The sequence below is a fragment of the Plecotus auritus genome (assembly GCF_963455305.1).
Source record: "Plecotus auritus genome assembly, chromosome: 9".
Lineage (NCBI taxonomy): Eukaryota > Metazoa > Chordata > Mammalia > Chiroptera > Vespertilionidae > Plecotus > Plecotus auritus.
The window spans coordinates 24,366,942-24,379,497 of NC_137783.1; the positions used below are offsets into that span (position 1 = coordinate 24,366,942).

The following is a 12,556-nucleotide window of genomic DNA, read 5'->3' on the forward strand; positions in this document are numbered from 1 at the left end:
TGGGGTCATGAAGGTATCCTCCTCACTGAAGTGAGTGACGAGCCAGGGACAGCAGTGAGGCTCCGGATGGCGAGGATTGCAAAAGGCCTCACCTCTAGAGTTTCCTCCTGGGAATTGTATCTGGGGCAGAGCTTCATGAGGCCGGAGGCACCGTCCAGCACTTCACAGAGCTCCTTCAGGAACACCCCGCAGAACGGGACCACCCTGCAGCCGGGGATGTGCAGCGCCCGCGTCACCACCTTCCTGTACTCGCAGGAGGATTCGTGCTGAGCCATGGCGTCCTTCAGGCTCCTCATGGTCTCCAGGTCAGACTGGTCCATGAACTGCCACATTTTTAAAACTTTTCTTGACCTATTTGCAAGTAAATGATACCTTTTTTTCAGACCAAAGGAGAAATAATATGGTTTACAGTACATAGCCTAAATTCTATACAGTCTTTCTTTTTCTCTCTGTTTTAATATTTATTTAGGATCCATATCTCCACCTACTTCCCCAAACAATGTCTAACATTGCTTTTATAAACTGAAGCACAAAATGAAATAGGACCGATACAAACGAAAACCCACGTGGAAGGCGTTAGTTTGGAAGGTGGGCACTGAACTTAGGCGGGAGCTTTCCCAGCAGCGATGCCCAGAGGGAAACCTCTGGGGAACAGTGTTTGTACGAGTATTGATGGAGGGCTGCCTGCAGAAAACGTGTCATCCACTCCTCTTGATCCTTTCAACGTGACCCCCAGATTCGCCAGTCCCTCAGGGGTGCACGCAAGGCCTGCTTCAGCCTCTTTGCTTTTACTGACTCCAGCTTTGACATCAAGCCACTGGCTCATCCCACGGGACATTACCTTGAAGTATTATTTGCATAAAAGGTGTTAAATGGGACTTGCCTATTTTGAAATTGGTGCCAAGGAGAGGTTCCAGGTTGTCCCTGAAACTGCCCTGCACCCCAGTGGTCTTGTAGCCACCACCGGCCACGACTGCATCTGGTTGGCCGGGGAGGGAATACTATCAGTGTTACGGGGAAAGGGGACATCACTCGAAGTCTGGGGGCTTCAAGTGGACTCTTTGGAGCGGGGGACCTGTGTCCTAGGTAGTTTGTGGATCACACAGACTGGTGTGTGACTCTTGCCTGGGAAAGTCTGACAAGAGAGGCTGCCATGTGAGGGAGAAGGTTCGAGTGGGTGTGTCATGCATTTGCAAAGTCTGAGAGTGTTTCCTGTGAGTCGGGAGTGGACACTGTGCCAGGCAGTTGGCCCTGCACTATCTTAAAAGGTCCGCCTGCCAAATGAGGTGACTCTAGAGGAACGTCTGGGAGGGCAGGGCCTCTGGAGCTGGACCCTAGGGATGGAGGGTGCACCGCCTCTTGCCAGGCAATGGTGCCATGGGAGATGGGGGACGTTCGGGGAATAACTAGAAAACGCTCCCAAATCACCCCATACAGCTCTCTCTGTGGGAACACTGAGGCCAGATTACGGCTGTTCTGGTCCAGAAAGATCCCTCCTTCCTCTACCCTGCTTCCTTCTCTGCTCTCCTGTCCACTTTTCCTGCAGGACCATGAGTTGGAGGGAGGGAGAGAAAAGATAAACCATTCCTTTTCATCCTACTGCAGCTTTCTGAGACTGGTTGGGCTGCAAATGTGGGAAAAGGGCAAAGCTTTAAATTAACTGAGAGGTTGCAATTTTGATTTACATCAGACTGGATTGAAAATTCATTATGTAATATATAAGGTATTTGAAAGAATAAAGAAATATAACATGACAAATACCCATGTACCAACCTCTCGGTTTAAAAAACAAAACATTAATAATACGGTGGAGTCCTGGACAACATTGCTAAGTGGTTTGAGCGTCGGCCCGAAATCTGAAGGGTCACAGGTTCCATTCCGGTCAAGGGCACATACGTGGGTTGCAGGTTCCCCACCCTGGTTGGAGCAAGTGTGGGAGGCAACCAATTGCTGTGGGTCTCTCTCTCTCTCTTTCTTTCTTTCTCTCTCTCTCTCTCTCTCTCTCTCTCTCTCTCTCTCTCTCTTTCCTGTCCACCTTCCCCCTCCCTTCCACTCTCTCTAAAATCAATGCAAAAAATATCCTCCAGTGAGGATTAACAACAACAATACGGTTGAGGCCCCAGTGGATTCCTCCATTGCGGACATGCTCCCCTGCCACTCCCCCACCAAAGGGGACCATGGCTGTGAGTGCAGTGATCTCATTCCCTAACAGGTCTTTATACTTCCATAACATGTGCATATATCATTAAGCAGTTTGTAGAACAGTCTATTTTGTAAACTGTATATAAATGGTGTCACACTGTACACTCTTAGAAAACCTGCTTTTTTTTTTTGCAGGGATTCATTCACACTCATGAGCATAGGCGAACTGAGACAGCTCGTTAACCACACCAGTGGCTGGGAAAGTGAGAGGTTCTCCCACGGTGTCATCCAAGCCAAGGGAGGCAGGGCCAGTTAGCAGGTTTGAAACACAGTGAGGTCAGGAGAATAAAAGTTTTTCCGATTTCACTCCATTAAGTCCAGCTAGTCCTACAATTGGTTTCTTATAGGTTGGTGAGAATCTATTTTGGGGCAGGAAAAGGAGGTATAAATAAATGAAGTGAGTAAATGAATGAGACATGGTTCTCATTACTTGATCATCCTTTCTGTAATAGAGTAGTCAAACCTCAGCAAAGATCAATGTGTGTTTTTTGTTTGTTTGTTAGATTGAGAATTGACACTATTTTAAAACCTTTATTTCTCTTTTTGATTATAAAGGTACTAGAGGATCATTGTAGAAAATCTGGAAAATACCAAAAATATAGAAAATCCACCCAAAGATATACCATCTACATTAGGTATCTTTCCTTCTAGTATTTATTCTATTTGTGTCTGCCTGGTATAAATATTTTATAAACGTTGATGTATAAATATTGCAGAGGTTATTACATATGGCTTTGTTCCACATATTTTCGTGTATTATATGTTACTTGTTTTCCAATGATATTAAAAAATTGCCATAAACATTAATTTTGGTGGCTAAATAACATTCCAGTATATGGATGTATCTTATTAGTTCCTTCATTTTTCTCTTGTTCATTTGGGTTATTTTAAACTGACACCAAGATTAAGTATTATTATACGTAAATCTTTGTATTTCTAATTGTTTCCTTAAAATAGCTGAGAATTTAGTTTGAGGAAGCAAAATGTACAATTAGAAAACCAAAATCATTTATAATAAGGTTGCTCTCTCTTTCCATCCAATTGCTTAAAAAAAAACTTTAGTTATCTTGATGCAGTTCAATTACTTATAATCTAAATATTTTTAAACCTGAAGGCATGCACACTAGCTCTACCTCTACCATCATTTTATCATAAGAACATCTAGCAACTTATCTCCTGTATCTGAAATAAAAGGACAAAGAAATCCCTCCAGATCAATGGGTACCTGATGGAATGATTTGTATTGATTGCCACTACCAACTGCTTGTTTTGGGTAAATGTGGTTACCAGGGCAGTTAATTCAGTGCCATTCAGCTAGGAAGAGGAAACTGTGCCCGGATAGCCGTATTCCCCACTGCACATACCTGAGGCCGGCCAAGAACTCCATGACAGTGTTGTAGTTGCCCATGTTCCAGCAGCATTTGGCCACATGCACCAAATATGAGAAGACTTCCCGCTTCTCCTCCATGGAGCCGGCTGTGAGGATCAGCCACGTCACCCAGGAGCTCACCTGGAAAGTGCAGAGAGGGGCACTGACTGAAACTATGTCCTGGAAGCTTGACAAAAAAATTTTTTTTTCCACAAAAGAACTGTTTTCCTAATACTCTTAATATTAGGTAATGAAGGATCCAACCAAGAGACTAAGGTGACACTCTCACTGACTCTCCATCATGGCTTTGCGGTGGGAAAGTCATGTAACCTCTCTGTAGTCTTTATCTTCATTTTAAAAATCAATAGGCTGGCCCTGGCTGGTGCTGCTAAGTGGTTAGAGCACCAGCCTGCATATGGAAGGGTCCCAAGTTGGATTCCCGGTCAAGGTCATGTACCTGGGTTGCAGGTTTTAACCTCAGTCTAGTCAGGTGCAGGAGGCAACTGGTTGATGTATTTCTCTCACACTGATGTCTCTATCTCTTCCTCTCCCCTCCCCCTCCTTTCCACTCTCTCTAAAAATTAATGGAGAAAATATCCTCGGGTGACGATGAACAAAAAAATAAAAATAAAAATAAGGAGGCTGAAAGGCAATTCATGAACTCCCTCTTGATCTATATCAGCGGTCGGCAAACTCATTAGTCAACAGAGTGGCAAACCGCGGCTCGCGAGCCGCATGTGGCTCGCGAGCCGCAGTTTGCCGACCACTGATCTATATAATTCCATGAAGCTATACAAAAATAAGGCCAAAGGATAATGATTTAAATATATTTGACCAATGGACAGCAAGATTAAATGCAATCAGTGCACTTAGCCCATCAATGAAAGATACTTATCAGTAGTAAAATACATAATATCAAGTGAAAAACTACATTTTTGAGCTGTCTTTTACAAATGCATTATCTATTATGTTCCCCAAATGACTAAACAAAAATGAGAAGAGCAATTACTTATATAGCACTTATGATGTACCAGGAATTGTGCTAAGCACTTTACATAACTCATTTATCTCTCCCAACAATCCTAAGAGTCAGGGACTACTATTACCCTCACTTTATAGAAGAGAAAACTGAGGGACAGAAGGCCTAAGAGACTTGCCCAAGGTCCCCAACCAAGAGGTGGCAAAGCCTGAATATGAACTTAGGTGTGTGCCCCAGAGGTGATACTAATTATCCACTTAGTAAATGCCTAATGTGTATACACAAACGCTAATGTTCTCTAGCTCTGGGCTTACATTTATTTTAATGTGATTTGACTTTTCTACACAGATTGGAGTATGATATTCAAGAATAACTGAGTACTAAGACCCCCTTTACGATATGCAGCCTCAAAATCCTCTGCTTAGTCTCTAAGATTATTTTTCTGCTACTTATACTTTGGTGCTTGGATACCAGCATTCACTTAAGTTGCTTTCTTCATCTTGGCTAATGTCTGGGCTGATAAGCTCAGTTTTTAACAAACAGAAGCTCGGATCTTAACTCCACATGGACCATTAGTTGCACTTAGTTCAATAACAATGTTGAAACTTGGGGGGCCACTCGCTTCCCTGGTCTGAGTGAGAGTGAGGCCTGAAGAGAGTTGATGGTGACTCATGACAACGTCAGGAAAAAGAGTTCTGTATGCACTCCTGTAAAATGATAGGAATGTATGCACGGCCATAAAGTGATAAGAATGAATGGCATTTATTGCTGGCAGCCAAGACAGAGGGCAGTCCAACCCCATTTTCCAGGTCAGGAATCTATGGCTCATGGGAGAAGTGACTTTCTGAGGTCATAATTCTTATTGATGTCAAAACTAGGACTCCTAGTCTGGTGCTCTTTCATCTGATGAAGGGTGACAGTTTCCACGTGGCATAGGTTAGGTCCGTCTAAGCCAGCCGTGGGCAAACTACGGCCCGCAGGCCGGATCCGGCTGTTCTATCCGGTTCTCTTGCTCTCCCCTCCGCTCCTTTACTTTGAATTTATATTAGTTCACACAAACACTCCATCCATGCTTTTGTTCCGGCCCTCTGGTCCAGTTTAAGAACCCATTGTGGCCCTCGAGTCAAAAAGTTTGCCCACCCCTGGAAGCCCTCAGTAAGAAGACAGAACTGGAATAAAAGAAGATATCGAGAAGAGTACAAAAAAAATGGCTAAAGAACAAAACAGAACAGAAGAGATTGATGCTTAGCACCTTTTTCTTCTCCCTACTCAGGAACATAGAGAGAAATCACAGCAACATGAAGTTGCAGTGATAAAACAGGGTCACACTCTGGTACCAGCCAGGAGCACTGCAGTGATCACCTGCCTCCTCCCGGCCCAGCCCAGGGGGCTCTGAGCATGCTCCTCTGCTCTCTACCTGTCTGGACTTCGCTGGGTCCTTATGCAACATCAGGAGAGCAGATTAGGCATCAGACCCCTAAGATGAGCTCTGGTCCCGTTCACCCTGCAAGGAATTCAGATTCTCCTGGGGGAAAGATAACCATTTATTCCAATCTCTTAGGGCTGCCTGGAGCACACAGGATCTCCCTCTGGGATTTGCAGAGCCAACCCCTTCTCTGCAGCTAAGTAAGCCCTTGCTCACCATTTCCAAGCCTTGTCCCTTCACCCGGTTACCCAATTAAAAGTCACCTTTGTGAAAACCTGGCCCTCTAGAGCACAAAATTATTTTGCTGATAGAGACTGAGTATCTTTGGTGCTTCTGTCCATTTCTTCCTATAGCGTGATATTTGTCCGATAAGCCCTATCCTGCTGTGGGAAATCCCCAGCAAACACTTAGAATCATACCTTAATCAATAAAGAAAAGAAAAAAAAGAAGAAAAGAAGAAGTAAATATGTAGTAAAATAAAGCAAGAAAGAGCTTGAGGGGGTAGCAGAGTTACACAAAGGCAATTTGGGCATGCTGGTGATGATGATGTATGCCGTAATTCCCCATTCATTAGCTGGAGGCAGACCAATCAAGGAGTTATGAATAACAGAATAACATAATAGTAGACACTTTAAAGAGTTTGTGGGTTGGTACGCACAAGGTGAGCACTGTCCTCCTAGCTGCTCTGAGTTTCTTTCCCTTCCCAGGCAGTATCCGTGGGATCAAGAACTCTCCGAGTTGGCCCACGGGCACCACTAATGGCAGTAGTCTCTGCTGGAGGCCTAAGGACTGAAGCAATGCTGTTCCCTATGATAAATGCTTCATCTCCTCATCTCCATGGTATTGTCCTGATGCTGCTGCTGCCACCAAGTTTGCCTCTTCTCCCAAGCTCGCTTCCTACTGGGGCTGCTGCTGCTATTCCTACTACACCCAAGCTAATCTGCTTAAAGCTATGTGGCCTTGTGCTAGAGCCTGGACTCTGGACTGTATCAACCCAACTGTGGGTTATGGAAATGAACATAGGATGGAGGAATATGCTACCACCGAAGAGAGAAAAATGAAATGATTCTTAAATAAGTATAATTTGTCCTGAGCTTTGAAAATGAGGGAGGGAGATTTGAAAAGGCAAAGAAGACAAAGGAGAGCTTTCTGAGTTAGAATAAAAATGTTGACCATGGAAAAAAACAACAACACTTAGAATCATAAGATCATTGACTCTTTGAGCCAGAAATTCAAACCTGTCTCCTTACAAATAAAAATAAAATCGTAGAAGTTAAAATGGTTCCTCAAGGACATCCAATGCATTAGTTTTTGAGGCCTTTGACTATATCTTTCTGTAGCTTTAGCTCCTTTTTATTGTTGTTGAAATTGATGTCAAATCATGTCTCTGGAAAGTCGTGGTTCTTTCAGACTATTCTGGTGATCCATTAGCCCAGTGGTCTGAAAGGGTTAACTCATCTTTCTCTGGAGAGTCCTGCTTCGTGGAGCAGAGACCAGCACATGGTTTGTGCCTCAGTCCTGATCAAGCATCCAGATTTATTTCCTATCAAATGATTTTCCATATACTTTCCCACAATGCTAGGAAAAAAATAGAGATACCGTATTTCACATGGAAACCTAATTTAAACCAACTGTTCCATCTCCGAGTGTGAGTCCCTAGGGCCTGGCTGTTGAGATTATGTAAGCACTGTTATAAACACACACACACACACACACACACACACACACACACACACACACACACACCAACATCTGCTTACAGACTTCAGGGACAATTCTTATTGCGGCCTAATGCATTCACAACTTCACAGGCATTAACTGATGGGAATGCCATCACTGTTTATAAAAAATTAGCAACACAATAAGGAAACAAGGATTTGGCTACGACTGTAAAATGTTGCCCAAAGCATAAACAGTGGCCATGTTTTCTAAGTAGGAAACATGACGTGTTGCCAATGCAGAGTAGTTTCCAGGACATAAATCACACAGGAAAACACACAAGTCGCCTACGTATAAAGTACTACAACTCAAGCATAGGGAGCATCTCTGAGTGAAAGGTGTTAAATGTGGCAAATTATTTTGCCTCATTTCCGTGGTCAGCACAGAACAAAGAGCGAGTCTGGGCCGCCCGATTCTGTTTGATTCTCCCAGAGGCTCTGAGTTCCCCTTGATGACCCTGGTCCCTTGGTGCATGCCTACAACTCCTCCACAGTTGCTCCTCTCCAGATGTTTTCTTTCTTCCCACTCTTGCCTTTCTCAGTTCCCTCAGGCCTAGCCAAACTGAACAGCTTGCTTTCTCTCCTCTTCTCACATCAAATACCTTATTGGCATCACACGAGCTTAGCTTGGAAGGAATGTTCTTGCTCCATTCAAAACGACCTCTCCTGGTCTACCATGTCCTTACCTTGGCCCACCAGGCCCCTGTCCGTTCTCCAACCTCACCCCGGCTCTCCCCGACACCCTGCTTTTAGGAAGGTGACCAAGGACGTTTTCCATCTCAGGGATCTCGTACTGGTCCTTCCTTCCAGAAGAAGGCTTACCCTCCTACACCATCCCCCTGCCAATTTAACTAACACCTACTTATCCTTCAGGCAGGAATGTCCTAGACCCTGCAGTCAGGATCCCTGCCCTGAGCCCTACGATGGCTGAGGTAGCTGTGTCCCTCTCCATAGAGTGAGAAGCCAGTGGGGTGGAGGGGATATGTCTGCTACCGGCTGTGCACCCACTTCCAGATCATTTACCTTTGCAGACTCAGGACTCCTGAATGCCCTGTGCAAAGGGCCCAAGCCCACTGTGGGCCTTTGATCTGGATCAGTCTCCTGAGGATAGATCAGACTCTAGGCCTGAAGGCTGACCAAGGAGCAGAGGGGAGTGGCATGTGGACAGAGTTTGAACTGGAGGCCTGAGGTTCCCACACATGGGACACCTGCTAGGATGGAAAGAGAAGGTGGGCAGGCCACAGGCTGGGGCCTCTTTGTACTTTTTCCTGCGTTTCTGGCTGAAGTCAGGGGCCGGGCTGCCTTCAGGAATCTGATGAAAGCATCATTTTTCTCAAGGAGGCCTGCTCTGACTTCCCACCTGGGCCAGTATCCCCATATATCCTTGACCCCAGCCTCCCTGCACAGTCAGCACCATGTTCCCCAAAAGGCAGACGTTAGTGCCCACCACGTAAATGTTGAATGAGAGTCGGCAAATAAGTGGATGTGACCTCTTCTAGAAAGGCTTTTCTGATGACCTAGTACTTCACATTCAACTTCTTCCTGTTCCTCTCTGACTTAATGTTGGACCTTGAGTCCATAGTTACGTCTGTGCTTGGATTTTCCACACTGCATGGGTTTATTTTTGTTATATTTGTGTGCCTGACTCTTTCACATGGGCCTGCTCTGTTTCCCCGACCAGACCTTATGTCCTCAAGGACAGAGACCATCTTTCCCACATGTCCACCGTGGGGATGCTCGGTGCCTCTGACCGACAGGCAGGCCGCCGGAGTCCCAGGAGGCTGCGGGCAGAGAGGGTTCTCAGCCTCCAAATGGTCAGAGATTATATTTGGGAAGAGGCCCAAACAATTCCTACTGTAGTTCCCAGGTCCAGAGAAAGAAGATAAATGACTTTCCGCCAAAATGTGTCTTGAATATGCTGAGCAGAAGTTTTCATAGAAGAAGATCCTTGTAATGAGTTCAGTATCTCTGCCCCCCCGCCTTTTTTTTTTTTTTTTTTTGGAAAGGTTGAATAGTTTATTATTTACACGTGTAGAGTGTGGGAACAGGAGGTGGGGTGAGGCGCAGTTGGGAAGATGACTCCAGCTCAGTCTGTGATGATGAGCTCGTCTACCCCCCAGTCTTAGAGAGTTAGAAACATCGATGAGAGAGAAACATCGATCAGCTGCCTCCTGCACACCTCCTACTGGGGATGTGCCCGCAACCAAGGTACGTGCCCTTGACCGGAATCGAACCTGGGACCTTTCAGTCCGCAGGCCGACGCTCTATCCACTGAGCCAAACCGGTTTCGGCCCCCCCGCCTTTTTTTAACCCGAGTCTTACTCAAGCATCATTTTTTACCAATACTGTGAATCTCCATCTCTTAACTGTGTCTGAGACTTGGAACCAAGAAGGAGAAGCAGGGGTGGCGGGAAGGCAGCCCAGCCCAGCATAGTGGTGGAGAACACAGGCACTCAGGTGAATGGACCTGCGTTTAACTCTCAGGTCCACTGTCTCCTTGTGCAGGTCCCTGAGGAAGCCACCTAACCTGTCAGCCTCAATTCCGTTTTCAGTACAATTGGAACGATAATATTTATCTCATAAAATTACTGTGAGGATGAAATTGAAGATTGTATCTAAAGATCTCACCATGATGCTTCGTGTCTAGTTAAGGGCTCAATAAATGATTACTACTGCGACTGCTGCTGCTGCTGCTACTACTTCCATTAACATTGGTACCTGCGTTGTAGAGAGCGTAATTCCAGGAGACAGAATGCAGAAATCCAGAAGAAAGGAATCTCTAGATCCCAGAACACAGAAATCTAGAAGAAAGGAATCTCTAGATCCCAGGTCTTAACTGCAAGGAAGGGAGAAGTCCAAGGCTGGCTCAGGAGGAATCTGTGATTGTCTTGAGCGGGGTCTGTGTCCTGAGCACAAACCTTTCCTAATAAAAGGGTGACACATATTTCCTGCTCTCTGAAGGCTCCCCCGACCCCACATTAGGAATAAAATAACATTTGTTTCCAATTTAAATAACAAAATCCCAAATGCATGCATATATACATATACTAGAAGCCGGATGCACGAAGATTCGTGCTAGAATGGGTTTTCCTTTCCCTGGCTGCCGGCACCGCCTTTCCACTCTGGCCCAGCCCCTTTCCGCTCAGGCCCCGGAGCTGCCTCTTTCCTCTCAAGGAGCCGCCTCTTTCCGCTCCAGCCCCGCCTTCCCACGCTGCCCAGAGGCCCTGAGAGACCAGGGGTGGGGCAGAACACCTGCGTCATCACCATGGTGACACACCCGCCCCCCGTCACTCAGCGCCTGTGTATGCAAATTAACTGCCATCTTTTTTTGGGTTAATTTGCATATCACTCCTGATTGGCTGATGGCATAGTGGAGGTATGGTCAATTTACATGTTTGTCTATTATTAGGTAAGATAATACACACACACATACACACACACACACACACACACACACACACACACCTTCTATATATATATAAAAGGCTAATATGCAAAGTGTCCCCTCAGGAGTTCGACTGGGAGAATGGGAGTTCTATTGCTCACTATGGCGTGTGCTGACCACCAGGGGGTGGCACAGAACATGGCAGGTGGCCAGCGGCAGCAGGGCGCTGATGGAGTGAGGGAAGGAGGAGGCTAGGAGGTGGGGAACCTGATGGGCCCAGATCACCAGCCAGGCCTCTAGTATATATATGTTTAGGTATATTTCTAGTACCTTGTCCTACACCAATCTCCCCCAACTGTAAGCTCCTTGATGATAGAGGCCATGACTTACTCATGCGGGAGCCTCAGTACTGAGCATACAGCGGCCAGCACATTGCACACGCACCCTCCTTGACATGAAGTAGGTGGCAGAAGAGTCTCTTGAACTCTCTGTCTAGTTTGGCATGGTCCCACCAACAACTCTTTGTTTAGGAGGGACACAGAGGGGAAGGGGGAGGTACCAAAAGGTGGTTTCTGGAGAAGCCCTACACATATCTTAGATTATACTCCTCTCCTACCCCTCAGGTTATATCACAATGGAGTACAATTGCTATTAACGTGCAAATGAAAAAGATAAAATGCCTTGATAGATGTATCTGATGACCCTCCTTCCTCTAACGAACACTGGAGTATCTATTATGCATCATGCCCCATCCTGGGCACTAGTAAACACGACAGATGTGGTAAGCTGGAATCCAACTGGTAGGTGAAGACATTATGTTAGCTTAGCCAGCAGACAAAAGCAGCCCCTCGAGTCCCCCTGGAAATGGAGCTGAAATCCAAACTGCATGGATCTTCTCTTCTCCTGGGACTTGGAACAGGATCGAAGGACTTGAGCAGCCCTCCCAAAGCCAGGGCTTGTGATCTAGCATGGCGCCTCGCTCATCTGAGCTGCTGCTACATTAGGCTTAGCACTTTTACTTTATTTTTTTAGATTATGAAGATGAGCGTCTCTACCTCTTAAACTGTTAGTTGTCACGCCTGGCTGGTGCTATTAATATAAAACCAAGACTGGAGGCCATGAATTTGAAGATGAAGATGATAAGCTGCTGCCAACAAACTTTTCTCTTACAATAAAACTTGTGTAGAAAAATACAATAAATAAATATTAAACTTTGAAAAAAATAATAAGCAGCTTCTTCAAGAGGTAATCTTTGTGGAAACAAGGTTGGCCTTTGAATTACGGTGCCAGCTTCTCTTCTCTGTTAGCTGAGAGGACTTCCCGAGGATTCAACCCTCAGAAAAAAGGAGGCTTCATTTCTTTTAAAGAGGAGGCTAGTTTGGCGTGGTCCCACCAACAAAAGGAGAGGCAGGAGGAGGTGGAAAGGGACAAACATATTCAGAAAAAAAAGCATGTATCCATAGAAAGTTTAAGGAAA

At 45.5% G+C, this 12,556-nt stretch overlaps 1 protein-coding gene across 2 annotated transcripts in view; it reads right to left on the reverse strand.

Annotated features, from left to right (window-relative positions):
- The window catches only part of PLCE1 (phospholipase C epsilon 1), a 266,469-nt gene that overhangs the window by 85,298 nt on the left and 168,615 nt on the right, over positions 1-12,556 (reverse strand). For both annotated transcript variants that reach the window (XM_080687601.1, XM_080687600.1), the window contains exons 4-5: positions 3,567-3,712; positions 93-351 (exon numbers count right to left, since the gene is read on the reverse strand). In XM_080687601.1, the coding sequence (XP_080543727.1) occupies positions 93-351; positions 3,567-3,712 (405 nt within the window). The remainder of the gene's footprint in view (positions 1-92; positions 352-3,566; positions 3,713-12,556) is intronic.